We start from the raw sequence: 25883 nt of genomic DNA, 5'->3' as shown, positions 1-25883 counted from the left end.
CCTGGCAGATGTTCCCAAGAGGAAGATACCCATAACCCAGAAGGAAGACTGAAGCCTGAACAGTTCAGGGTGTGGAACATTAGCTGGAAGAGCATTGCTCCCTGAGTGAAAGTGGAGGGAGGAGGAATCAGAGGTGGCTTTGGAATTTGCATTCAAAGAATGTGGAGCTAAGGTAAAGGGCCTCTGGGTGGTGAGCAAAGCAAAGGGAAGAAAAGCTGCAAGCAGTCATTCAGGGGGTTTGTACAGCTGTTGATGAGGAACTCAGAGAGGTGCTAATGGTGGGCAAAGAGGCACACTGCCCTCCAGGGCCTGGATGGCCCTTGGCCAGGCTGAGAAGTTGAGTCTTTCACCTGCCAGAGATGGGAACTGTGGGAGGTGTTAGTGTCAGATTAATAGCAGGTAACTGATTAGCATGTTATTTGCGTAGGCCACACCCCTTGCCCTTCCACCCGGGTCTGGCAGAGTTGGGAAAGGTGGGGCTGGGCTCGACCCTGCCGCTCCGGATTAGTCGCCAGCTGTCCCGTCCTGGGCGGTAGCTGAAACTCAAGACGGGGATTAGAAAGATTTTCATTCTCAGCCCGGTGGGGGGGGGGGCGGGGGCGGGGCGCGAGGTTCCAGGCAGCACCTGTGCAGGTGTGTGCGCGGCGTTACCGGCTCTCCCTGGGAGGGCAAGGCTGGCCTGAGGTCGGCGCTAGTAAGCTGCCAGGACTCAACCTGGTCCTCCGGATCCACAGACTCCTCGGGCAAGCGCTGGGGCTGGTGACCTTCGAACCCCGCGCACTCTCTCTGGACCGAGGCGGGCTTTGAAGAAAGCAGGCAAACTCAGGCAGGCAAGGTCTCCAGTGGCCGAAGAGAGGAGCCGACTTTACCCCCCTCTTGTTCCTCTCCCTCCCTAAGAGTCTAAGTGACCTTAGCCCCGAGTCCCACCAGGTTGCCCGTGGAGGGGGGGACCCGAGAGGAGACAAGGTCACCTGTTGGAGGGTGGGGAAGGAGTTCGCGCTGGAGGTGGAGGCAGGAGCTGAGGTCGCCATTGTGGGGCGGGGGCAGGTTCCCAGGCCGCCTGGAGCCGGGTCTTGCGGTTCCCACGGATGCCCCCGCGGCAGATGGGCCCAGGCCTCTTTGTCCCCGGTCCGCGGCCGCTGCAAGGTCAAATGTCACCGCGGGGCCGCGGGCAGGGGTCAGGGGGGCGGGGCAGGACTTCGACCCTCCCCCGGAGGGCCCGGGGTGTGGGGGCGGTGGAGCTACTGGGAGGGGGCGGGGCGGCCGCCGAAGGGTTGGACCAATCCGAGGTCCCGGGATCTGCTGCAGACCTTCTCGCAGTCTCCAACCGGTCCCCAGACCGCCACTTCAGAGCCCCCTTCCTCCAGACTTGTGGCCCTCAAACCCCAGTTCCTTGCCTCCTCCCTTCTCCAGCCCGCCTCTGACTCCTTTCCTTGAGCCTTCTTTCCCTTACAAGTCTCCCTCTCTCATCTCTTCTCTGAGACACCCACCTCCATGTCTCCCCTCACCCCATCAAGGATCCTAGAAAGTCCAGACCAGGGACCTAGGACTCCCGTCCTCACCTCAAAACCCAGCCAGCACCCCCACGTTCCCCGGCACCCCCAGAACCAAAGGGTCCTCTCTAACCATCCAGGCCCCCCTCCCCTAGAGCGGCTTACACGGCAGAGAACTCCACTCTAGTCAGACCCATAGAAAGTCCTTGCTCGTGTCTAACCCTAGTCCTTCTTGTTTCTGTACTTGTTAAAACCTCCCCCACCTCACACCCAGCCAGACCCTCCCCAGAAGGCCCAGAGGCCCAGGGCTGGGCATCTGTTTCCTGGCTTGTCCAGAACCTTGGTATCGTCTTAAGTGCTGCATGATCTCCAAGCATCTCCTGCCCTAGTCACGGAGGGTGCCCCCTCAGACGTCATCTGGAGAGGGGAATGGCTTTTCCCAAGGACGCTTCCTGAGAGACGAGGGTGTAGGAGCTGGTGGGGGCAGAGGGCACTGCTCTCCTGCCCACAGCCTCAGAGGCCCTGCCACGTGCCCGGGTGTCCAGCTCAGCCTAGGACAGGGCAGGAGATAAGGCCGGGTGCCTGGACCTGCAGGACTCCAAGGTGAAAGGTCACTGCAGGAAGGGCTTTTCCAGCTGGTTAAATGTTAACAGGCCCAGAAACAGAGACCCAGGCTTCTTTGCCCAGGGCGGCTGGGGTGGCATACAAAGAGTGCTTAATATATGCAATATATGCTGGCTGCCCCAGCCCGGGGTCTTGGGGTGTGTGTGTGTGGGTGTGTGTGTGTGTGTGTGTGTGACGTGGAGGCAGAACGGCAACTGGGAGGCTCTGGGGAGCCTGGAAGAGACATCTGTAGTCCAGCCGGCCCCCGGCCAAGCCCTTTCTGTGAAGCATAGAAAGAAAAGGAAATTAAAGGGGAAAGGGGCAGGCCCCGCAGGGGTGGTGGGAATTCCTGTCGCCTCCAGCCTCGCTGGGCGGGTGGGCGCCCTGCCCACAGAGGCCTGAAATTCTGGCGAAGGCCACCCCCCACCCCACCCTCGCCCCCGACCTCGCGCCCCCGCCGGCCGCAGACCACAACATCCCTTCCCCCCGGAGATTCCGAGCACCAGGTGTTAGCCCAAGCAGAGAAAGGGTGGGGTGGGGGTCGGACGCGGAGACTTTCTGGAAGAGGAAGCAAACACAATCCATCATGCAACTGTGCAAAGAAATGCCCCAGGGTGTGTGTGTGTGTGTCTGTGTGTGTGTGTGTGTGTATTGCGCAGGGGCGTGCCCCCCGGGTGCAACCGGCCCCCCATTATTGCTTCTGCCGGGAATGCAGGGGGGTGGTGCCGAGGGGCGCCTCGAGGGCGGCTGAGCTACACAACGTCCAAGGCCGGAGGTGGAGGGGAGGGCCTTAGAGAGACATCTTGGCGAGGCTGCGGAAGGGCAGAGGGCAGCACTGGCCCAGGCTCCCGCCGCGGCCCGGCGGGGGTTAAGGCTGGAGCTTGGCGAGGGCGGGGGTGGGAGTGGAGTGGGAGAGGGAAGGAGAGGGAGGAGGTTTTGGCCGTGCGGCCCCGCGCTCCGCCCTCGCCCCTCCCGCCGGCCTGGGCGCCGGGCGCCGCGCACGGCCACCCATGTCCTTATAAGGGCGGCCGTCGCCGGGGCAACGAGCGCCCGCCCCCAGCCCGCGGCGCGCGCCCCTGCCCCCGCCCCCACCCCCCGCCCGCCCCGCGAATGGAACGTTGTGTGTCAAACCGGCCGCAGCGCGAGGCCGGCGCGCGGGGTCGGCGGCGGCGAGAGCGAGGCTCGGGCCCAGGCACAGGCCCAGGCCGGGCGGGCGCGGCCGCAGCGGGGGCGGCAGCTCGGGAAGCGCCTGCCCGCGGCCCTGCAGGCCCTGAGCGGCCACCGGGGTGCCTGGGGGACTCAGGGGGCGCGGTGACCGGCCCCGGCGCGCGCCCGCCGCCCCTCCCCCCCGCCGCGGGCGGCCGAGCAACTTGCGGCCAAACTTTCCCCCCGGCCTCCCGCACTCGGATGGCAGCCCGCTAAGTTGGCCGCAGCCCTCGGCCGAGCGGCGGCCAGGCCAGAGGGCTCCCCCTGCGCAGCCTGGGCCGGGCCATGGCCCGAGCTCCCCCGACGGGGCCCCAGGGCGGCGGGGCGCGAGTCCCCGGGGCCCCCGGCCAGCACCTCTAGCGCGCCCCCCCGGCCCCGGGCCTGGCCCCGCGCTCGCGTGGGAAAGTTGGCCTGGAACCGGCCCGACCAGTTCCTCCCGGGCGCGCGGACCGGCCGCAGGAAGTTGCTGCAAAACTTTTTTGGGGGGTGCAGCCGGGTGCCCCCCGCGCGCCGGGGCCGGATGCACGCCGGGTAGGGTCCCCTGGGTCGAGAGGGGTGCCCCGAGGGAAGAGCGCGGAGGGGGCGCCCCGGCCCCGCTGCCCTGGGGCTATGGCCATGGTGACCGGCGGCTGGGGCGGCCCCGGCGGCGGCGGCGGCGACACGAACGGCGTGGATAAGGCGGGCGGCTACCCGCGCGCGGCGGAGGAAGACTCGGCCTCACCCCCCGGCGCCGCCAGCGACGCTGAGCCAGGCGACGAGGAGCGGCCGGGGCTGCAGGTGGACTGCGTGGTGTGCGGGGACAAGTCGAGCGGCAAGCACTACGGCGTCTTCACCTGCGAGGGCTGCAAGAGCTTCTTCAAGCGGAGCATCCGCCGCAACCTAAGCTACACCTGCCGGTGAGCCCCCTATCAGCGCACCGCCGCCGGGCACCCGGCCCCGCTGTGGGCCGGGCCTCTGACCTGCTCGGTCACCTTGGGCCTGGCGCTGACCTTCCCTGGGTCTCCACTTCCCGTCTGAGATAGGGGCACAGATCCTTTTCCCCCTCTCCATTACATTCCTGGGATTGTGTATACTGTCGGCGCTGTATCGATGCAGTTCCCCCTTTCAGGTGGTCCCTTGCGGCATCCGCCCTAGTTACTTGCTCCCCCTTCCCTCCCTTCCTTTTCTCCGGACAGGGGTCAGCTCCGCGCGGGGAGGGGTTGTGGTGCTGTCAGGGGTGGGTCCCTGACCCCAGGGCATCCCTTCTCTTGGGAATCTCGGCGCGTGGGGTACCCCGCGGGAATCAAACGTGGAACTTGGACTGTGGGGCTCACAGTGTCCAGGGGCCATTGTCTGCGGCCGCGCGGATCGATACGGCGCGCCCTTGGGGTCAAATATCACTTCCAAAGTCGCCCTGACCACCGAGGCTGCGGCGGGAGTGAAACTGGGGTGGCACAGGGCAGCCTTCTTCGCGTGGGGGCCCCTGCTGTGGGGTTGAGGCTGCTCACCGGGGGAACCCCCGCCCCCCCACCCCTCACCCCACCCCTGGCTCACCCTGGGCTTTGGGTCACCGGACACTCTTGCTCGAGGTCCGGGTGGGTGGTGGGATTTGACCGTACCTTGGCTGCTCGCCCCACCCCCCCCACCCCCCAGCAAGGAGTTGGTGCAGAGCTGGGCTCCTGGAAAATCCCTGAAACTTTGGTCCGCTCTGAGACAGGGTGGGCGTGAATGTTTCCAAGAAGCAGCCCTGGACTGACCTAGGTTGGCGTCCCCACTGACAGGGTGTGGCCGTGCTAGCTTCTCTCCTTAGTTCTGGGGCATTAGGTCTGGGGGGAGAAGCCGCTGGCATTGAGTGTCCAGGCCAGGGCTCCCTTTCCCACCACACTTTGGTGAGCCTCCTTTTGCTCCATTGACAAGCCCCTACTCTGCATCCTCCAGGAACATGCTGGGGCTCTGTAGAGCCAGTTTGGAGAGTCCCATTTTCCAGATGGGCAAAACCGAGGCCCAGAACGCTCTTGGTGCCTGCCCTGGGTCACCCAGGGAGAGACCCTGCTCCACTTGGGGCTTAGCAAGGGAAACTGGGGGGTTGGGAAGAGAGGGGCAGCTGAGTCTGGGTCAGGGTGTCCCCAGTGAGAGCTGCTGGTGGAGGGCTTGTTGGCAAGGCCACTGGGCGGAGCCCCGGGCACCTGAAGTAGGAATTTGGCCCCAGGTCCAAGCCTGTCTGGGGTGGCTGTGTGTGGGGGGGAGCTGGCTTAACTCTCTCCTCCAGTGCTAACTGGGCCACCAGACTTTGGCCTCATTTTTGCTGCTGGAATAACTGCCTGCTCTCTGGCCAGGTCTTTAGGGAGGGCAGAGGAGGGGCTCAGGTAGTTTTGGGGTCCCAGAGGCTCCCTGAGAGTGGGAGAAGGGAGCACCAAGGTCGGGGAGAGGGGGCATGGTTTGGGGCTAGCAGGTTCTTCAGAAGTTCTCTGCTGTGTGACCTGGTGAAGTCACTGCTTCTCTCTGAGCCTCAGATTGATTCAGCAAAGTCCCCTCAGGGCCTGGCCTGGGTGATTTGATGCCGGCCCCCTAGAAAAGACCCTAGCTCCAAGCCCAGCCCTCTCCCAGTTTGGGGGAGACACAGGTGTCCCCAGCCTGTGGGGTGTGGGTTGGGCCAGAGGGAAGGATGGTCTGGGGTCCCAGGAGGGAACAAGGGGCTCTGCCTAAGGGTCAGAGAGGAAGGCCACCGGAGGTGGGCCTTGAAACATGAGGGGTTTAGCAGATAGAAGCAAAGGGCACTCCTGCAGAGAGTGTAGCTACAGCAAACGCTCAGTGGCAGGTTTGGGGAGCAGTGATGTAAGATGAGACCACCCAGGCATAGGAGAAGTTAGAGGTGAGTGGGTCTGAAATGCTGGACTGAGGGCAGTGGGGATCCATGAAGGGTGTGTGAGCCGGAGAGGGCTATGATCAAATTGGACTGGAAGCCAGAGCCCAGGGAGGAGGCTGAATTGGACTGTGGGGTTCGGCAAAGCATGTGCTCTTTAGGTGGGATAACAGGTAGAACTTACTGTTTCCTCATCTGGAGGGACAGAAGATCTGTCCTGACTCTACAACTGGGGAAGTTGAGGCAGAAGGCTCAGGTCCTCCCCTGAGGTCTGAGGGCCCTGAGCCAGGCTCCTGCCTGCCTGCCTGCCCCAGGCCTGGCTGTTTCCACCCGGCTGCCCAGGACCCTCCCACTGCATGCCTGCTGGGCTTTGTTCTGGTTCTGCCTGAGCTCCCTTTGCCCTAGTAAGGCCTCTTCCTGGGGGCTCAGGCTGGTGGGACACAGAGGCCTGGGCTCAGAGGCTGGCGCTGCAGGACACAGAGGCCCTGCAGAGCCTCAGCTCTCCTAAATCTGCCACTGGGACTCGCAGCTGGGGCTTGGGTCTTGCCGCCCTCTCCCCACGCCCCCAGTTTCTCCAGAATGCGTGCATCTCATATAGAATTGGCCTCTGGCCTCCCATTTTCAGATGAGGAAACCAAGGCTCAGTGGAGAAGTCACAGCCCAAGGATCAGGGCTGGGTGTCTGCAGTTGAGATGTGTTTGACTTTTAACTTCATTAAGTGTTTGTTTTACTTTGTGACTGTCTCTAGTACCCTCTTGGTGCCCAGCTGGGACTCCAGGGTGTCTGCCCCAGGCCTGGGCCTCAAAAGGCCCTGAGCCCAGGGTGGAGAGAGATAGGGAGGGAGCACAGGGGCAAGGGCCAGGAGGAAAAGGTGCTGGGGACATTTGAAGAACAAAGGCCTGAACCTTACTGCTAGGGACTGACCTTGGATGGGACCTCATTGCCTCACAGGGCGGGGCCCCCGTCCCATCCCTGGAAGAGGCAACCACAATCCCCGAGGGCCACCCAGAGGAAGCTTCTTGGACTCAGTTAGGAATTGGACGTTCTTTCCAGAGAAGGGGTTTGGGACCTTAAAGGGGTACAGGAGTTCATTTGTTCATTCACTCATTCATTCGTTTGTTCGTTCATCGTTCGTTTGTGACGGCCTTGTGTAGGGCAGTAATGCTGGGGCTCCACAGTCCTGTGACCCCGTAGAGGACTGGCCTGGCTCCTAGTCTCTTAGTCAACTCACAAAGCCTTGCTCCCTGACCATGTTCCTTCTCTGCTCTCACATTGCCCTTGGGACAAAGAACCTGACCCTTGGCCTGACAGTGACCAAGTACAGTGAAACTGTTTAGGCCTTCATATTTTGGCATTTCCAACCTTTTGCCCTCGTTGCCCACTCTGCCTGGAACTGCCTCTGTTTCCGTGGGGAACTTCTGTTCATCCTTCAAAACCCAGTTCCAGGGCTTCCCTGGTGGCGCAGTGGTTGAGGGTCCGCCTGCCGATGCAGGGGACACGGGTTCGTGCCCTGGTCCGGGAAGATCCCGCATGCCGCGGAGCGGCTGGGCCTGTGAGCCACGGCCGCTGAGCCTGCGCATCCGGAGCCTGTGCTCCCCAACGGGAGAGGCCACAACAGTGAGAGGCCCGCATAACGCAAATAAAATAAAATAAAATAAAAACCCAGTTCCAACATATCCACCCTGGTGTGCTAATCTACTTTGCCACAGACTGCTCTTCATCTGTGGCACTCACCCGAATTGTCCTTTCCTCTTTGCAGGCCTAGCCTCTGTGCCACTTTGGGGCCACTTGCCCAGCCGAGGTTGGGGGGGCGCTGGTAGTTCTCGGGGGCAGCCTTCGAAGGCGTTTCACAGGGTGGCTCCAGGGGCAGGATGTGGGTGTCACGGTAACCCCCTTGGTGACCTCTGCGTGCCCACAGCTCCACCCGTGACTGCCAGATTGACCAGCACCACCGGAACCAGTGCCAGTACTGCCGCCTCAAGAAGTGTTTCCGGGTGGGCATGAGGAAGGAGGGTGAGTACCCGCTGGGGTGGTGCAGGCAGGGGATGAACAAACAGCCTGCCCTTTGCTCCTTTTGGGGTCTCGGAGCTATGGAGGGCGGGGTCTGGTGCCTGCTAACCTCGTTACCACCAATGATCCTGAGATCCCGTGGGCCTGGGTTTGGCCCTGGGCTGGAGGAATCCAATTATCCGTGGCTGTCTGGTGGCTGCTGCAGAACTGGGATGCAAGGGACTCCCTGACTCCGGCCCATTTTAGAATTGTTCTCCCCCCACCCTCCCCAGTTCCTCCCCAGGCCCCCCCTGGCCTCAGAGGCAGGTTCCCTGGCCCTGATACCCTGGTGACCCCCCTGCCCTCTAGCCAGGCTACCGCTTTCTGAACAAGGATGTATTTTTTTAATTTGATTTGCTTTCCCTCCACCCTCCACCCCCTGCCTTGTGTTTGCCCAAGGCAGGAACTCACCTGACTAAGGCAAAGGGCAGCTTACCTTTCCGCCTGACCCGGGGCACTGGGAGCCAGAGGGAGGCCCAGCCTCTTGTCCTTGCCCTGGGGACTTGGGTGGATACATGCCAGGTAGCTGGATCTAGAACTCCACCAAGCACTCTTAGAATTCAAGTGGAACCCAGAGACTTGTACATGGATGTCTGGGCTTGGGAGCAGAATCTGGCCCATTTCAGGGATGGCCCCTGTGCTGGGCTTCATGTCCCTGCCTGGACTCTCATGAGCCAGGCCAGCAGTTCTTCCCTGCATCTAACCTGAGCCTCTCCTGCTCTAAAGATGGTTTCTCCTCTGCTGGGCCTCTGGGAGAAGCTGGGACAGCTGCTCAGACTCTTTCTCTTAAGACCGTCTCGTCACTCCCTTTAGTCATTTTAAGCGTGGGGGTGACTGTCTCTCCGCCCCCGCCGCCAACCTGGATTTTACCTCCACTTGTTGATCTGACCTAAACTCCTGATATACATCATATCAGGGCTTCAGATCTCCAAAGTCTCGGGGTGGAAATAATAATCTCAGGTCATGCCCCAAGCATAGCCCTATCTCAGGGCCTTTGCACAGGTTGTTCCCTCTGCCTGGAACGCTTGCCCCAGACACCTGCATGGCTTCCTCCCTTGCCTCCTTTAAGAGTTGCTCAAACAACACCTCCTCAGAGAAGCCCTCCTGATTACCCTTCACCACCCCCTCTTTATTTTGCGCCATCTGTCTTGCTTTATAATTTACTTGCTCCTCTGTCAGGATGTTCTGCCCCTCAAGGTCAGAGACTTTTGTCTGTCTTAGTTTTTGACATATCCCCAGTGCCTAGACCAGCCCAGAAACACATAAGTTGCTTAATAAATGTTTCTTGGCTTGAGTTACTATCCATTTAGCTCTTACTAAGTGCCAAATGCTATTCTAAGCAAGTTAGATACATTCTCATGTAAATTCAGTGATTGGTCTCATCATCATCACCATTTTTATTATCAACTGCATTTTTTATAAATGGGAAGACAGCACAGAGAGCAATAGAACTGTGGTTGGGATTTGAACCCACAGTCTTGGCTGAATGAGGAGGAAGAGCTGGGGAAGGGGTTCTCAGGAAGCGGGAACAGCAGGTGCAAAAGGCCCTGAGGTGGAAACGTGGCTGGATGATGGAAGAATGGTGGGGGTGGGGTTTAGAACCAAGTGGGCCCGGGATTGACTTGGGATTCACTCTCGGGCCTCATCTGGCTACACCCATTTGACAGATGATTCTGAGACTTCGAAATCACATGGAGCAAGGCTTGAATCCAAGCCTCTGTTTCCCTGATCAGCTCTGCTAGCCCCTGGCTCCCACTTGCATCCCCCTCCCCATCTGCTTCATGGTGGGTTGACCAGAAGTTCATGGAGGTGGTGAGACAGGGCATTCCACCTCATTAAAACTCATTAATTAGTCTCTGCCTGGCACCCAGCCCAGTCAGCCCCTCCGCCCCTCCGCCCCTCCCACTGTGGCACAGGCCAGGCTGGCATGCAGCCACCTCTCCCCTCTTTGCGCCTCAGCTTCCCTCTTCTCACCAACCCGATCACTGGGGGCACTGGCCAAGGCCAGCAATTGGTCCTCCCCCCTCATAGGCAAGGCTCCTGATGGAATCAAATGTTTACTGAGCACTTGCTACTGGCCAGGACTCCACTCTTAGCACTGAGGTCACTGCAGAGACCCAGAGATATGAGACCTGCTCTAGGTGGCCATGACCTGGAGGATGGGGCTGGGAGGTAGGGAAATATCCCACCTCCATAGGGGAGATCAGTGCTCAGCCCATACTGATCACTTGTTTTAGGGGTAGGCTGGCCATGTGCCCCAAGTCCTAGGAAGGAAGGTGATCGCTCCCTGGACCCATTCTCAGGTCTTGGACCCCTATGATTGACAGATGAGGACATGATTGACAGGTTTAGTCTCCCTGGCTGCGGAGGAGAGCTCACACAGTCCAGTAAGAGGGGGCTAGGTGCGAATTAAATTAGCCCTCACCCAGTGGTCCCATTCCCACCTGGGAAGGTTCCCACCCTCCCAGGGTCAGGGCCCTTCTCTGAAGGAAGTAGGAGTTGGATGGTGGCTGGACATGGACTCAGGCTGAGGACACAGGGCAGAGCAGGGTGGGGCATGCAAGACATTGGCCTCTGTTGTCCCAACAAGCTTTGTGCCCATGAGGTGGGGATTGGGGGTCCAGGGAAGGGCTGAGCTGGGGGGCTTGGAGGGGAGGGGGCTGAGTGACCCTTTGATAACCTTATCTCCTCCCTTTATTCCTCCCTACTTGGCCCCCGCCCACTCTCTCCGGGTACCCACCTTCCCCCTCCTTCCTTCCCTCTCCACTCCCTTTTCCTCACACCCCACTCACCGCTCTCTGGTTTCCCGTGTTCCTCAATCCCCTTCCTATCCCATTTTCGTCACTCCCTCTCTCCCATCTCCTGATTCCACCCCTCCCTTCTCCCCTCCTCCCTCTCCTGTCCCTCCCCCATTTCCTGCGGGGCTGGCTATCTCCCCTCCTCCCCACCCTCCCATCTCCATCTCCCCCTCGCAGCGGTGCAGCGCGGCCGCATTCCGCACTCGCTGCCTGGCGCCGTGGCAGCCTCCTCGGGCAGCCCCCCGGGCTCTGCGCTGGCGGCGGCCGGCGGAGACATCTTCCCGGGGCAGCCGGTGTCGGAGCTGATCGCGCAGCTGCTGCGCGCCGAGCCCTACCCTGCGGCGGCTGGGCGCTTCGGCGCGGGCGCAGCGGGCGCGTTCGGCGCAGGGGGCGGCGCGGCGGGCGCGGTGCTGGGCATCGACAACGTGTGCGAGTTGGCTGCGCGGCTGCTCTTCAGCACCGTGGAGTGGGCGCGCCACGCGCCCTTCTTCCCCGAGCTGCCGGTGGCTGACCAGGTGGCGCTGCTGCGCCTCAGCTGGAGCGAGCTCTTCGTGCTGAACGCGGCGCAGGCGGCGCTGCCCCTGCACACGGCGCCGCTGCTGGCCGCCGCCGGCCTGCACGCCGCACCCATGGCCGCCGAGCGCGCCGTGGCCTTCATGGACCAGGTGCGCGCCTTCCAGGAGCAGGTGGACAAGCTGGGCCGCCTGCAGGTCGACTCGGCGGAGTACGGCTGCCTCAAGGCCATCGCGCTCTTCACGCCTGGTGAGATGACCTGGAATGGGGGGCTCTGAGGCCGTGGGAGGGGTAGGGGGGAAGGGTGCGACCTAGATCCTGACCCTGGCCCCGGCCCCCTTAGCCCTCCACTCCCTGATCCACAGCTAGCTAGACTTGCGTCCCTGAAAGCGCCTTGAGCGTTAATGGGGGACAGTGGAGGAGGTGATGCGGGCGGTGTGACACCCTGATGGCCCCACCCCCGATCCCAGGTCTCCCTAAGAACTTCGATCCCTGTCCGGACCCGTGACTCACGGCCCCACAGCCTCTCTCCCTGATTCCCAGGCTCCCTGAGACCCCCCATCCTTCACCCCCTCATCAAGGTACTCATCGTGCTCAGTGGGCACTGACAGCAGAATGACAGGTGGGGGGACACGGGAGGAGAGGTCCCCCCACCTGGTTCTGGCCCTCATTCCCTGATCTCTGTCCTCCCCAAACCCTCTGACCCTCATCTGCCAAATCAGGGTTCTCTTCTTGTTACTGACCACTTACGGAGGGCTGCCAGGCAGGGGTCCCCTGACACCTGGTTCTGGGTTCCCCTGGGCTCTCCACTTCCAGATTCCTGGGCCCCTGGGCCTCTGACCCAGGGCTCCCAACCTGCCCCCTGACCCTTCTCCAGGGGCCACCCCTCGCTGAGCCGAAGAGGGTAGGGGGTGTGGCTTGGAGCCCCTCCCACCGAGGGGCGGGGCTCCGAGCGGAGCTGTGCGCTTCCTTACGTGTCTTTGGTAACCGGTGTCTTTGGTAACCGTCCAGCAGCCAAAGCCCTGTTTTATTCCAGGGAGTGGTGGCGCAGCTGGCTCTGCACTCTGGAAGGAGGCCCCACTAGGTGTCTCCTTGGGGCCACGGATGCGGGAACCAGACACAGGCTACTCCGGGAGGTGGCTTGCATCCAATAAATATGGCTTTGCCCCTCATTTCCCCAGGAGACTTTTTCTGCCCCCATTCATGGGGCTGTCATCTTCACTCACATCGCAGGTCCCTCTGGGGTGTCTGAATACCCCCTCTAGGCTTTGCTTTCCTCCCCAAGTCCCCTCCCCAGCCTCTTCTTCCCCTTAAGCTGGATTAGAACTTGTCTCCCTGCTAAATGCTTTAGTCAGGGCCCCTCCACCCTTGAGACATCACTGCCTGCACCCGTGTGTCATCGTCCTTGGATGAAGCCACCTTAATATTTCTTGAGGACCAACACTGCCATTTGTGCCCTAGACCCCCATCTCCCACCTCCTGAGTGCCCTCCTTCTGTATGAACAGCCCTGAGTGGTGCCCCCCCCTCCTCCATCAGCCCTGGGGTCCTGTGTCCTCCCGCCACCTCCTCTTCTGACCTTTCCCTTGTCCCCCAGATGCCTGTGGCCTCTCAGACCCAGCGCATGTGGAGAGCCTGCAGGAGAAGGCCCAGGTGGCCCTCACCGAGTATGTGCGGGCCCAGTACCCATCACAGCCCCAGCGCTTTGGGCGCCTGCTGCTGCGGCTCCCTGCCCTGCGTGCCGTCCCCGCCTCCCTCATCTCCCAGCTGTTCTTCATGCGCCTGGTGGGCAAGACACCCATCGAGACGCTGATCCGAGACATGCTGCTGTCGGGAAGTACCTTCAACTGGCCCTACGGCTCGGGCCAGTGACTGGACAGGGCCGGGTCTGCAGACCTCCAGGGACACGTATGCTCAAGCCTCCAGTGGGGGCCCCCAGGCAGAGGACCCCGGCTTCCCTCCTCAGACTCCTGTTTTTTAAAGACTGTGAAATGTTTGTCTTTTGTTTTCGAAGTGATCATGAAACCAAAAAGAGACTGTCTAGGCTCCAGCCAAGTCTTCCCCAGAAGCCCTGGTCAAGATGAGGGGCGAGACTGAGGGTCCAATCCCAGGACAGCCATGTCCCTTGGTGCCCCAAGCATGAACTCATGGTGCAGTGGCTTCTCTGGTGTGATGGACAAAGTCCTGGCATCTGGACTGGAGGGGCAGCTGCACCCTGGCAGGGGTAGCATGTACCAGGCAGATCCTCTGGACACGTAATCCACGTTGGACACTACATGATGGATCAATCAAGGCCAATAATAAATAAGTTTCCTACCTGCACAGCCTCTGTCGTCTTTGTGAGGGGAGGGTGGCACGGAGGGCATCCTACCATGGATACCCACTCCTAGCCATCTGGAACACCTAACAACAGCCCTACTTGCTGTTTCTGTTGGACAGTTTTGTGGGGAACCTGCAGCTGGGTGCAGGAAGGGGGGCCCGAGGTCAGCCAATGAGTCTGTAGGAGTTGAGCTTAGCAGATGGCTCAGGTTTGAATTCAGATTTTGGCCTAGGAGGGTGAGCCTCATAGATTAACATAAGCCTTAGACCAAACACTTGTTTCTTTTCTTGGCCATGCCACACGGCTTGTGGGATCTTAGTTCCCTTACCAGGTATTGAACCCCGGACCCACGGCAGTGAAAGTGCCGAGTTCTATCCACTGGACTGCCAGGGAATTCCCTTTATTGTTTTCTTTGGTCGGCCCTTAATCATCTGGGCCCCAGTATCCTCGGGAGAAACATCTGGGGCTAGTTCTGTCACATGATCTCAGCCCAGACAGAACCCTCCATTTCCCTGGCCACAGCGACTGCTTTAGGGAGGGCACGTGGCCCAAAGCTGGCCAATGAGATTCAATGGCAGGATTGGGAATTAGGAGGATATCATTAAAGCAAAGCAGAGCCAAAAGAGAAAGACCAATTTCCCAGGATGCCTTTGGAGCCCCTGCATCAAGCCATACCTGAAACCCTCGGGTGTTTCTAAGTTCCATGAGCCCAGACTTCCCCTTTTGTGCCTGAGCCAGTTTGAATTTGGTTTCTTCTCACATGTAACTAAAAAAACTCCTGTTTTGGAAATTGACACTTGGAAGGTGAGGACCTCTAAGGACAGACTTTGAAATGTGGACTTGAGTTGATGTGGAGTGACGCAGCACCAGGGAGCTTGCCACCCTGTCCTCGGAAGTTTGTGGCTCAGCTCTGTGGTGGGAAAGACATCTATGGAATGTATTGCCAGCATTGTGGCTCTAGGGGATGGCTAGAAAGGGCCCAAATCGCGGTGGTGGGTGGCACCTGTTGATCCTGACAGGTCTTGTCAGGCAAAAACAAGCCCTTTATCAAAGATGCCCCTTTGAAAACAGCAAAGAACTCAAGTCTCACCCTACAGGCTGGGCGAGTGCTCAGCCCTAAGGCAGTCCCAGTCCCCCAAAATGCTCTCCACTGGCACCCCAGTCTCCCCCATGTCTGTCTTGGAGGAGGTCTGGGAAGATGGGGAGGAAAGAACGAGGGTGTCTTGGGTATGCCCTGTCCCCAGGAGGGGACTGAGGTGGGAATGGGATGGAGAGGCTACTGGGCTCTCCCACTGGTGGCTGGGCTGGTTTCTAATCTGGGTAGGTGTTTTCCGAACTGTACTGTGCATAAGTGAATGTCTGTCCATTCCAGTTGGACTGGACACAATGCCCCATTTCTCAGATTCACAGAACATCTGTGGACTGACCGAGACCATGGTATCTGTCCTGCTTCCAGTCGGCCAGAGACTTGGATGCCTGTCCAGGCCTGTCTGCTGAACTCCTACTTCTCCTACAAAACCCTATCCATATGGCCTCTTCGGCAGGAAGACATCTTGAGCCTCCCTGGTTGTTAGGACTCTGCTGTCCGGGTCCAGCCCTCTGTCATTGCTCTGTCACACTGGGCTCTCTTCCCTGAGGACATGGGTTCCTTGAGGATCAGTCCTGGGACTGAGGCCTCTCTGTGACCCAGTGACTGGCACTGCCTTCCCTGCCCACAGTCTTCCTGACTGTCCCTTTTCCCTGTGGCTCCCCTGGGAGGCCAAGACTCAAAGTAGTTGCTGGGCCACCATCACAGGGCCCCACACAGAGCCTGGTGCTACCTGTGTCCCATCCCCCCTACCCAGGGCCTGGCATGCAGTGGACATCAGGGGACCCTCCTGGCCGAGGAGGTGATGCTAGATGTCAGCCCCTCTGCTTCCCACTTGAAGGCTCTTAGAGGAGAGGGAGCCCCCCCAGACAGACTAGGGTTCACAGCTCACCCAGAGATCCTGGGCAAGTCCCTTTTTCAGAACCTTAATTTTTTTCCCCTGGAAAATGGAAGAACAATTTTTTGGTGACAACGAGTGAAATCAGGAGTTTCAAGCAGCTGTACACAGTCGGTATTTAATAAGTGTTTATTCCACTGGGATGAAGAGCAGGACCTCTTCCAGGGGATGGGCTGGGATCTGGGATCTCCATGGGGGTCCTGGAGGAGGTCCTGAGAAGCCTTCCTGGAGGAGGGACCATCAGATCTCAGCCTCAAGGGCGAAGGCATCTGAAATCAGGGACGGCTACCCCAGGCGGGGCAATAGCAAGAGCTAAGGCCAGGAGGTAGGAAGAGAAGCAAGGGCAGGGTGGCACCCTGACTCCAATGTTTCCCTCTGCCTGTTTGCCAGGACACTCAGAAGTACACAGAGCCCTCGCTGTCTCCCTGGTCATCGAATTTCCGGATCTGCGTCTTGAGGTGCCTTAGTTTGCCCTTCAGGTAGTGGCAGCGAGCCTGCTTGTCCAGGAAGCTGGGGTCCTGAGCAGGGCAAGATCCAGGTAAGTCCTTGTGGCAGTCTGGCCTATGCCTCTCAAGCTGCTTGACCTTTTGCATTTTCCTCTCTGAGCCTCAGTTTTCTTTCCTTGAAACTGGGCAGGCACAAGTGTCCCAGTCTCCTGGGTGTGTGTGTGTGTGTGTGTGTGTGTGTGTGTGTGTGTGTGTGTGTGTGTGTGTGTGTGTGTGTGTGTGTGTGTGTGTGTGTGTGTGTGTGTGTGTGTGTGTGTGTGTGTGTGTGTGTGTGTGTGTGTGTGTGTGTGTGTTACAAAGGACAGGCTGTAGGATTCAAGAGGCATGACTCACCAACTGCTTCTTCTCAAATTCCCTCCAGACACGGGCAGCAACATGGGCCTCCTTCTGCCAAAGGAGAAGGAAGGGGGTGCTCAGGGAGCGCAGGACCCAAGGAGGGATGGGGAAACTGAGGCTCAGACAAAGTGGACCTTGTCAAGGGCTGATCTTGGCCCATGTGCTGTGGTGCCTGCCCAGCCTGGAGGAGAAAGAGGCCCAGAGATCTGAACCCAGTGGGTTTCTGGAGGCCTGGGCTACCTGTAAGGGTTGTAGGATGGGGGTTTCCACCTGGGTGCTAACCTGGCTTCGGGGTGGGGGCAGTGAGTTCAGCACGGCCTCCAGCTGCTGGAGCTTTGCCTGTGCAGAGCCCACCTCCTGCTGGAGCTCCAAGAACTCTGGGTACTGGTCCTGGAACACTGCAGCATAGCGGCTCCGATCCTTCTCGTTGCTCACTGGTGGATACTTACTACCAGGTTGACAGGGGGTCAGAGTATGAGTGTAAAGAATTCCTCTCTTTTCCCCAATCAGTGTAATTTTTCTTTGTCCATGTTGGGTTCCTAGCCCCCAATGCCCTTTTCCTCTGTTTACTATTTGGTAAACTCTTATTCACTTGTCAAAGCCCCAGCCTCAGTGCTCCTTCCATGTTCCCAGAAGTCAGGAACCACAGGCGGGCACTCACAGCTCATAGTCAGGCACGGGGTGGGGCCTAGGCACATGTTCCCGGGCGACGGCTCTAACAGATTTCTTGGAGCCCAGGAGGGTCCGCGAGGGCAGCTCATCCTCAAATACAATCTTCTTGGGCCTTGTTCCGTGTGCTCCGGGCTGAGGCTGGCACAGAGGGCGGGGCGCGCTGGGTTCGAGGCCTCCAGGCACTAGTCGCTGCAGATGCCGCAGGAATCATGGTTTGGAGTTAACGAGGGTCAGCCGGGATCCATTATACAGGGGGGAATGAATCCTTTGCCTAGGCTCAGCCTGGGGACATTCCTCCCGTTCAGACTCACCGGGGGACCAGGGCCAGGAGGGCGGGTTTGCAAGTTCCCCCGGGAGCCGCGGGTCTGCGGGGCCTCCCGGGTGGGCATCGGCTTCGGGGTGGTGCCGCTCGGGCGTCCCCGCACCGGTGGGCGGGCCCTGCGGGGGGAGTCGTGGCCCGCGCGTGGCGGGGGTGGTCGGCGGGCGGACTGTGGACACAGGAGGAGGATGCGATTGGAGGAGGGTAAGGTGGGAGGACTCACGGGGAAGCTGCTCACGGAGCGGCCAATTCTCCACCAGCGGCGCGTTCTCCAGCTCCGCCCTCATTTGCATAGACGCACGCCATTAGCCTTCAGAGATCCCCAGACCCCGCCGCCCAGTGCGTAACCCGAAAGAGCGCTATGAACCGTTACGTCACCACGCAGCCGAGGATTGGCTCGCGTTAACCCCTGCGCGGCCGCAACCTCTGCCGCAGGGTTATGTGGAGCCCGTGGACACCGCCCCCGAGAATACCCCCGGGATCTCCGGCCCGGCAGCGGGCCGCACGAACCACTCCCTCCCGGGGTCACCTGTCCCAGCGTATGGGGCTCCGAGTCTGGGTCCGCTCCCGAAGAGAGGCGCTCGAGTCCGTGTAGTGCATTAACTACAGGAGGGACTCAACTGGCTGGGTCGCTCCGCAGGTCGGGGGCGGGGCCTGGAGGTATAGGGCGGGGCTGGCGGCGACGGGGCGGGGTTTGGCGAACCTGAAAGTGGAACCGCACCCTTGCCCCGAGTCCAACAGAGACCGCTACCTGTTGTGTGTTTGGGGCTGGTGACTCACCCTTTCCGACCCTCAGTTTATTTGTCTGAAAAACTGGTGGTTTTGGAGAACCTGTATTTATCTATTTACTCAACGGTTATATGTATTTTTTCCAGCGGTTATATTTTGAAAATATTTCTTTAAATAATTATTGGAGGCATGTTTAGAAAATTCAGATAGAAAAGAGGCGTAGGGCAAAGTGAATTTCTCACCCACCCTTGTCCCCAGAGGCAGCAGTTAATTGTGTCTCCTTCCAGAGAGATTCTAATTCAATGACACATTTTCCTCACTACAGACAATACTGTAGAAAAAAGATTCAAGTGCACATTTCTTTGGCCGATTGTGGAGGATTATGTGGAACTCCTAGAAGTGGAATTGCCCAGAATTGCCCGGGCAAAAGGGACCTGTGTATTTTAATTTGGAAAAATACTGTCAAGTTTTTCCTCAGTGAGCTTGTGCCACTGTTGCTCTAATCAGCTGGTTTTCCCACAACCTTTGCAACCTCAGTGGTATCAGTTTCCTGTAAGTGTACTTTCAAAGTTTTAAATCTAATATGGCGTGTGAAAAAATTCAGAAACCATTTGTATTTCTTTTCCTATTTCCTGCAAGTCTTTTTTTTTTCTTTCTTGATTTTTAGGAGCTTTCTGTATATCAAGGATGTTAATTTAACCATAGTGTATCTTTTACTATTATAAATGGGATCTTCCAATATATTTTGCAGCTATTTTTTGCATATAGTAAACTAATTTAAATATTCATTAAGTCCCTTGTTGGTTTACTAAATTCTCTTATTGAAATAGCTTTTTGTTAGTTTGCTTGGATGTTTTATATAGACAGTTGCATCATCTACAAATAATTTTACCTCTTTTCTCATTTAAAAATTTCATTTCTTTTTCTTGTCTAGTTTCATTGACTAGCATCTCCAGACAATATTAAATCAAGGGAGGGGGTGGGTGGACTGTGGGCATCCCCCCATCCCCACCTCACTTTCTCCACTTTGATGGCAAAACTTTGAGTATTTGCCCGTTAAACTCAACACTGCCTTTGGCTTGAGGTTTTTCAGTTCAATGAGGAAAAACATCCATCTATTCCTTATTTTTAATTAAGAGACTTTGAGTAATGGATGCTGTGAACAGTACAAAGTACCATTTCACCCTATGATTTTTGTTTCCTGGTGCATTAATGTGGCCACTAATGCTTCCTAATAATGAACCATCCTTGAGTCACAAGCATGAGCCTCCTTCTTATGATCTATTTTTTAAAAGTTGCCACTAGAGCTTTCAAAAAAGCTTTAAAAACTGCCACTAGAGTTTTTAAAAGCTCTTCCTGGTGGTTTTGGGGGTGGGGTGGGGGTGGGGTCCACGTGGGCAACTCCATGCATGTCCCACAGTGCTCATGCTCCCATGGTTTGGGACAGACACCTCCTGTCCACTCTTCCTTATCAAGCTCCCTCAGTCACCCCCCTGACAGACTTTGCCCGACATCTGGAGTGGGGGTAAGCAGAGCCCAGGACCCACAATTCCCCTGGACTCGTGCTCAGTAATCCCTTCCAGGGTCCCAACTCCAATGCCCACCCAGTTCTTGTCTGAAGTGATCAGACTATGACCTGGGCAGGGCAGCGTCTCCACTGATTCTCATGTGTTTACTGAATGACTATGTGAAGCATCTGCAATGTCCTAAGATCTTAGGCTGTGGCAGTGGGTGGGCTAAGTCTTGTCTCTGAATTATCACCTTCAATCCCAAGGAAGGCCCAGCACTGACACCCCTCCTCCAAGCTGGCCTCCACGCATGGCCCCACTCCTCCCCCCCACTCCAGACCTTACTCTGACCCCACAGGTATGTGTTTGACTCTGACTCTATCAGATTGGGAGCTCCTGGGGCCTCTAGGGGCCCTGCCTTGTCCAGTGTGAGGTAGGTACCAGGGGGGAACGGGAGGCAGGTTTGCTGAGTCACTGTCCTCACCGCCCGCCCCCAAGCCTGACCTCCTTCCTCCCCTGCTCATGTGCTCTCTGTGGCTCTCAGGGGCACCAAGGGCCTTCCCATCACGTTACCCACCCCAAAGGTTCCCCTGGACAGGGGTGGAGGGCAGAGAGAGGACAGGTGAGGTGGGCGAGGCCAGGTCTTTATTTGAGTTTGGGCATGATACGGATGAAGAGGATCATGCTGATGAAGATGAAGCAGACGATAATAAGCATGGCCCAGAGCAGCCAGTTGACTGACTTCTGTGTGTGCTGCTCCAGCCGTTCAGATTCTGTCTTCAGCTTCTCCAGGTTCTGGTCGGCCATCTTGAGTGAGTGTGACAGGGTCTGAGGGTGAGGTGGGGAGAATGTCAACAGGACTTGGTCCAAGTGTGGCCTCTTCCTACTGTGCTGGAGCAAATCTACACCTCTTGGCCCTTGCCAGTGCTGTTTCCTCTGCTGGGAATGCCTTTTTTGCCTTCTGCCAAACTCCTATTCATCTAGTCAAGCCCCAGCCATAGAGACCTTCTGCTGGGAAGACTTCTCTGATGCCCCAGGGCAGAGGCTTTAGAGTTCCCAGAGTCCTCATACCTGGTTGTCCTTCTTGATGACACTCTGGGCAGCCAGTGTGTGGGTCTTGAGGCTACGTGCCAGGCCTAGCATCTCCTCCGCCAGCTTCTCCTGGAGGTTCTGGTGTCGCTGCAGGACAAGGTCTAGCTCGGCTGCTGACTGCTTCTCATCGCCTGGCCTGGGCCCTGCCACCCCACTGACCCCAGAGATGGGTAGACAGATGGGTAGGAGGGGGGGTGGGGGTAGGAGGGAAGAAACTAACATGTTCTCAAGGAACCCAGAGGTTGTGGTTCCAGCCACTGCCCTGCTTGGGGCTGTTTCCCCTTTTTTGCTTTGGTTTCTGGGAAGAGCATCCTCAGAAGTGGCCTTTGATTGGTGGTTTATTTTTTAAATTTATATTTTAATTTTTGGCCATGCTGCACATCTTGTGGGATCTTAGTTCCCTGACCAGGGATTGAACCTGGGCCCTTGGCAGTGAGAGCATGGGGTCCTAAGCACTGGACCACCAGGAAATTCCCTGATTGGTGGTTTAGATGCTTCGTGGTTAACGCTCTAGTGGCCCAAGGTCTGTCCAATCCCCCTGACCCCAATGCTGCCCAAGGGCTGAAGATACTCACATTCTCTTCCTCACATCCAGTTCAGGCTCTGGAAGCAAAACAGGCCAAGCAGGAAGAAGGAGAGAATTGGTTTGTTGTTTTCCAGCTTCCTGACCATTGCCCGGGATGTGTCTGCTACGCATAATGCCGTTTCTCATCTTGTCTGCTCCCCAGTGGGCGGGCTCCTGATCAGGCATCAGAGTACTCCCTTCTAGGAAGTTTTCCTCATTTGGGCTCCCCCAGGTCCCAAGTCCTTCCCTCTAGCCAGCCTTGGCCCCTTGGGCTGGGAGTGTCCAACTTTGTTTCCTCTGGGAGCCCCTCCTCTGTCCTGGCACCGCTTCCAAGCATAACTCGGTAATGCCCCTGGACACACTCTCCCTGGGCTGTGGAAGACCCTGTGGGAGCCAGGTTAGGCGTGAGGTGTGGGGCAGCAAGGACACATGTCTGTCCCAGGCCTTGAGTCCTGTTCTGCTCAGGATGACTCACCTTCACTAGAGTCCTGTGGGAAAAAAGGAGAGGCACAAAGTCACCCACCTTGCCATGCCCCCAGACCTGTTCTCTCTGCTCCCAGAAACTCCCCACCCTCAGTCAGGACCCTGGACCAGTCCTGTGCCCTCTGAGCCTCAGTTTTCTCTTTTTTTTTTTTTTTTTTTGTGGTACGTGGGCCTCTCACCGTTGTGGTCTCTCCCGTTGCGGAGCACAGGCTCCGGACGTGCAGGCTCAGTGGCCATGGCTCACAGGCCCAGCCGCTCTGCGGCATGTGGGATCTTCCCGGACCAGGGAACGAACCCGTGTCCCCCGCATTGGCAGGCGGACTCTCAACCACTGTGCCACCAGGGGAGCCCAGTTTTCTCATCTTTAAACTGAAAACAATAGCTCATATTTTGCAGGGTTTAGCTGATCCACATAAAGTGCTCATAGAGACATTTGTCATCCTATTTTACAGATGAAAAAACTCATCTATGTGTGGTGAGGCAGGGGCCAAACCTTACTCTAGCCAACTCTGGGGCTTAAGCAGAGATGTGCCATTTTTGCCTTGTACCAAAACTCTTATTCATCTAGCAAAGCCCTGGCTGCAGTGCCTCTGTTGGGAAGCTTTCTCTGATGGTCCAGGGCAGAGTCTGTGGGCCCCCTAGGATCCCTGCACCTGACAGTATTTGTTGTTCTGGCCACCCCCAGGCACTGAACTCCTGTCCCCAACCAAAGCTTCCCAGGGACCAGGGAGGGAGCCCTACCGTTCCTAGCAGCTCACTCCGCATCTCACTGGTGTACCGTGCCCGTGACTGTAGGTGTACTGTCTTCGTGACAGGTACCCGTTCCCTGGCTGTCGTTGGTACTCGGCCAGGGGCCAGGAACTGGTTGGCTAGTGCCTTCTCTGAGGAGGAGGTCTGCAGAAGAGGGCAGAGGGTCACCAGAGGGGCAGGTACCAGATGAGCATGATGAAGGCTGAGGAGACAGAGGTGCCCCTTACTCACCAGCTTCTCTGCCTGCAGCATCCCCTTCAGAAAATCTACCTTGCGAGAATATTCATTGATCACCTCGGAGACCGGTTTGCTGGAAGGGGAGAAGAGGAAAAAGGAAACCTGCCCACTGTCCTCAGTTCAGGGAAGGGTCTTAGCAGGGAGGGACTGGAGACCAGGGATCCCGGACTCTACTCCCTGCCCCAGATTTGAACACTTGTGGCCGCCTGCACTCACCTCGCTTGTGCCTTCAGGGCCTGCAGCATGTCTTCGAGGGCTCCCACGTACTGGGGACGAAAAGTGGGGTTTCAGCCCGGTGCCCCCCACCACCGTCCGGCTCAAAGGGATTAGAGCCACCAAGGGGGCGGGGGCCAGGTAGGGGGCGGGGCTGGAACGGGAGGAGCCAAGTATCAAGGAGGCGGGACCAGCTGAGCCCCAGGGAGGAGGCGGGGGAGCAGCGCAAACGAACGTGGCGGAGCCAACCGGCAGGGGCGTGACCTCATTGGCTGGCGGGGTGGGGGAGTCGGGCCCGGTGGCCTCCGGCTGCGGGGACCACCCTCCGGGATTCGGGCTCTACCTGGACACATGGGCTTCCCTCACCTTTTCTAGACGCCAGTCGTCCGGGTCCCGCTTCTCCGCTGCCATCGCCTCGCAGCGGCACAGCAGCCGCACCAGGTTCAGCTCCAGCCTCGACGCTGCCATCACCACCCAGCAGTTCTCCGCCCCTTCCGCCGGCGCCATCTTAAGAGATGGCGGAAGTGCCTTTCATTGGCCTCCTTCCGGGCGGAAGTGCCTTGTTTGCTCTCTCATTCTTATTTGGGGCTCTCTCGTTCTTGTTTGGGCGTTTGCTCTCTCACTCTTGTCTTGTTTCAATTAGAGGCGCCATCCAGTCCGTATTTACTCAGGACTCAATCGCTTGCTTATCCTCGCGAGCATCTTAACCCTTCCGGAAGGGCTGAAAGGGTCGAGTCCTTCGTTTCAGGCCCACGTGCAACGCGTGACATGCTCATTACTTCCCCCCTGCTCAAAATTCCTCCCCCGATCCCCACCCCTTCCTGGGTTCTTCCCACACTGAGCTCTTCCGCATCCAGGCAGCCTGGGGGAGATTCTCCTGGGGGAGAAGCTCTGACCTGGGACTTGGGAATCCGAGACTTACGGGCTATGATTTCCAAACTTTTGCAGCTATGATATCCCGTCCCAGCCCTGACTCTGACTCCACCTCCCACCGTGGCCTTCTGCGAGTTTCTTAAGTTCTTCTGGACCTGTCTCCTCCCTTGGGAAACTGGCAGTGTGGCAGTGACATGGGCTAAACCTGGGAGTGACAGGTCACCCCCAATGCCCAGACTCCCATGGACGGAACCCAGTCCTGTGTCCCAGGAAGCAAAGGCCCCTTGTTCGAGTCCCCCCCTCCTGGACTGGACAGGGTGAGGATGGGGGCTTCACAGGGACTGAAGCCTGGCATGCAGCCCTTAACCATCTTCCCATCCTTCAGGTCACCTCTGTCCATGTCACACCGGTGGGCCTGGTGCCCTGTAAATTACCATGGATGAGACCAAACTCAGGGTATTGATAAAGGGGGGCTCTAGAGGCAGACGGGGCAGGGTCTGAATCCCAGCCTCGCCCCACTCCAGCTGTGTGGCCTTGGACTAGCCCGCCAACTCTTCCTTGCATGTGCCATTGAAACTCCGGCTTGTCATGGTCCCCAACTCCCCCGCCCCAAAGGGCCCACCTGCCAGCCAGTTCCCACAACTGCCCATCTGGTTGCAACCTGGGAGCTCTTCTGTGGTGGTGGTGGTTGTTGTTGTTGTTGTTGTTGTTGGTGGTGGTGGTAGTGTTGCTTCTGGTTGTAGTGGGTCCACCAGAACCGACTCCCCACGCCCCACCCACGGCGGATGGCCCCATCAGTTGACATTTAAGCCCCAGCTGGGGAGAGGCTAGGCGTGACAGGAGGCAGCGCCCAGGACAGCAGGCTCTCCTCACTGAATGTGGCTCTGCCAGGAGCTGCCTGCTTTCCCAGCTTTCTGGATCAATAAAAAGAACTTCCAGCAAAGCCCACGTCCCTTGTGTGAGAAGTATGCGTGAAATTCCAGCAAACAAACAGCAAAGTCGGTTGGAGGAGCAAGGCAGCTCCTTCCAGGCAAGGGGCCCAATCCCTGCCTTGTACCCTTCTTGGCGGAGGCCGCAGGGCTGACCCCCATCCGCCAACCCCTGCTTTTTCAGCCTGGAGCTGGCCTGAATAGGAACTGCATGCAGACACCTCTCAGGCACTTTTTTTTTTAATTTCACATGGCCTGTGGGTGCCTCTTGTTCCAGACCTGGGGCCATGTGTCCAGGTGTCTGGAGAGTGGGCTGAGCCTAAGAGGGGAGCCCCGCTCCGGAGATGCCAGATGTCCAGGCTGTCACTGTAGACTTGTAGGGACATACAACCCCAGGCCTTGCCCTCCCCACCCATGAGTGGTCCTGAGTTGCGGGCTCCTGTTGTGCCACACGGGGCGGGCAGTGCCAAGGGTGGCCTCCTCCAGCCTCCTGTGTCCAGGGCACAGTGGACCAAGGAGTGATGGCCACCTTCGAGTCTCCCTGGGATGTGAGGTCTGTGGTGCCTGGAGTGGAGGCTGCCTACCACCTCGTGTCCTGGCTCCACTACGGAAGGCTCACTGTTCCCTCAAGTGCACGTCGGCCAGGTGGCCACTGCTGGGCCAGAATACGAGTCCAATACAGACTTGGGGCAGTCAGGGGCCACAAGTGTTCAAACCCCTCGTGCAGGGTCCTAGCCCTCAGACTGTCCCCTGAGCTGTCTCTCAGCGTGGGTCTGAGCCTCCAAAGCTTCGCGGCGGTGTGGCCTTTACTCTGAAGACTCATGTCCAGGTTATAAGGGAGATGCAGGGCGTTAATATAAAAGT

At 58.3% G+C, this 25883-nt stretch overlaps 3 protein-coding genes across 5 annotated transcripts; 1 reads left to right on the top strand and 2 right to left on the bottom strand.

Moving 5' to 3' along the window:
* The first annotated feature begins 3529 nt into the window (after nt 1–3529).
* Nucleotides 3530–13824, top strand: NR2F6 (nuclear receptor subfamily 2 group F member 6). Its single transcript, XM_060092138.1, has 4 exons — nt 3530–4198; nt 8063–8157; nt 11169–11753; nt 13100–13824. Exons 1-4 carry the CDS (start codon nt 3912–3914, stop codon nt 13372–13374), a joined length of 1242 nt encoding a protein of 413 aa, XP_059948121.1. The 5' UTR covers nt 3530–3911; the 3' UTR covers nt 13375–13824.
* Nucleotides 13825–15927: 2103 nt separating this feature from the next.
* Nucleotides 15928–18284, bottom strand: OCEL1 (occludin/ELL domain containing 1). 3 transcript variants are annotated; one of them, XM_060092135.1, is made up of 6 exons: nt 18170–18284; nt 17633–17809; nt 17311–17510; nt 16932–17097; nt 16647–16700; nt 15928–16032 (listed from the first exon to the last, which is right to left on the bottom strand). In XM_060092135.1, the coding sequence occupies exons 2-6, from the start codon at nt 17708–17710 to the stop codon at nt 15937–15939; spliced, it is 594 nt and encodes a 197-aa protein (XP_059948118.1). In that variant the 5' UTR covers nt 17711–17809; nt 18170–18284; the 3' UTR covers nt 15928–15936. The 3 variants fall into 3 exon arrangements, with proteins under 3 accessions (XP_059948118.1, XP_059948117.1, XP_059948120.1); XM_060092134.1 differs by having other exon boundaries at nt 15940–16325; XM_060092137.1 differs by having other exon boundaries at nt 15940–16092.
* A 2224-nt stretch (nt 18285–20508) lies between these two features.
* On the bottom strand, nt 20509–25795 carry USE1 (unconventional SNARE in the ER 1). The gene is made up of 8 exons (XM_060093841.1): nt 23584–25795; nt 23221–23270; nt 22999–23077; nt 22759–22911; nt 22010–22022; nt 21545–21572; nt 20949–21123; nt 20509–20705 (listed from the first exon to the last, which is right to left on the bottom strand). The coding sequence occupies exons 1-8, from the start codon at nt 23722–23724 to the stop codon at nt 20523–20525; spliced, it is 822 nt and encodes a 273-aa protein (XP_059949824.1). The 5' UTR covers nt 23725–25795; the 3' UTR covers nt 20509–20522.
* Between the last annotated feature and the right edge of the window lie 88 nt (nt 25796–25883).

Source organism: Mesoplodon densirostris, chromosome 3, assembly GCF_025265405.1.
Source record: "Mesoplodon densirostris isolate mMesDen1 chromosome 3, mMesDen1 primary haplotype, whole genome shotgun sequence".
Classification (NCBI taxonomy): Eukaryota; Metazoa; Chordata; class Mammalia; order Artiodactyla; family Ziphiidae; genus Mesoplodon; species Mesoplodon densirostris.
This window is presented reverse-complemented; position numbering and strand designations above follow the sequence as displayed.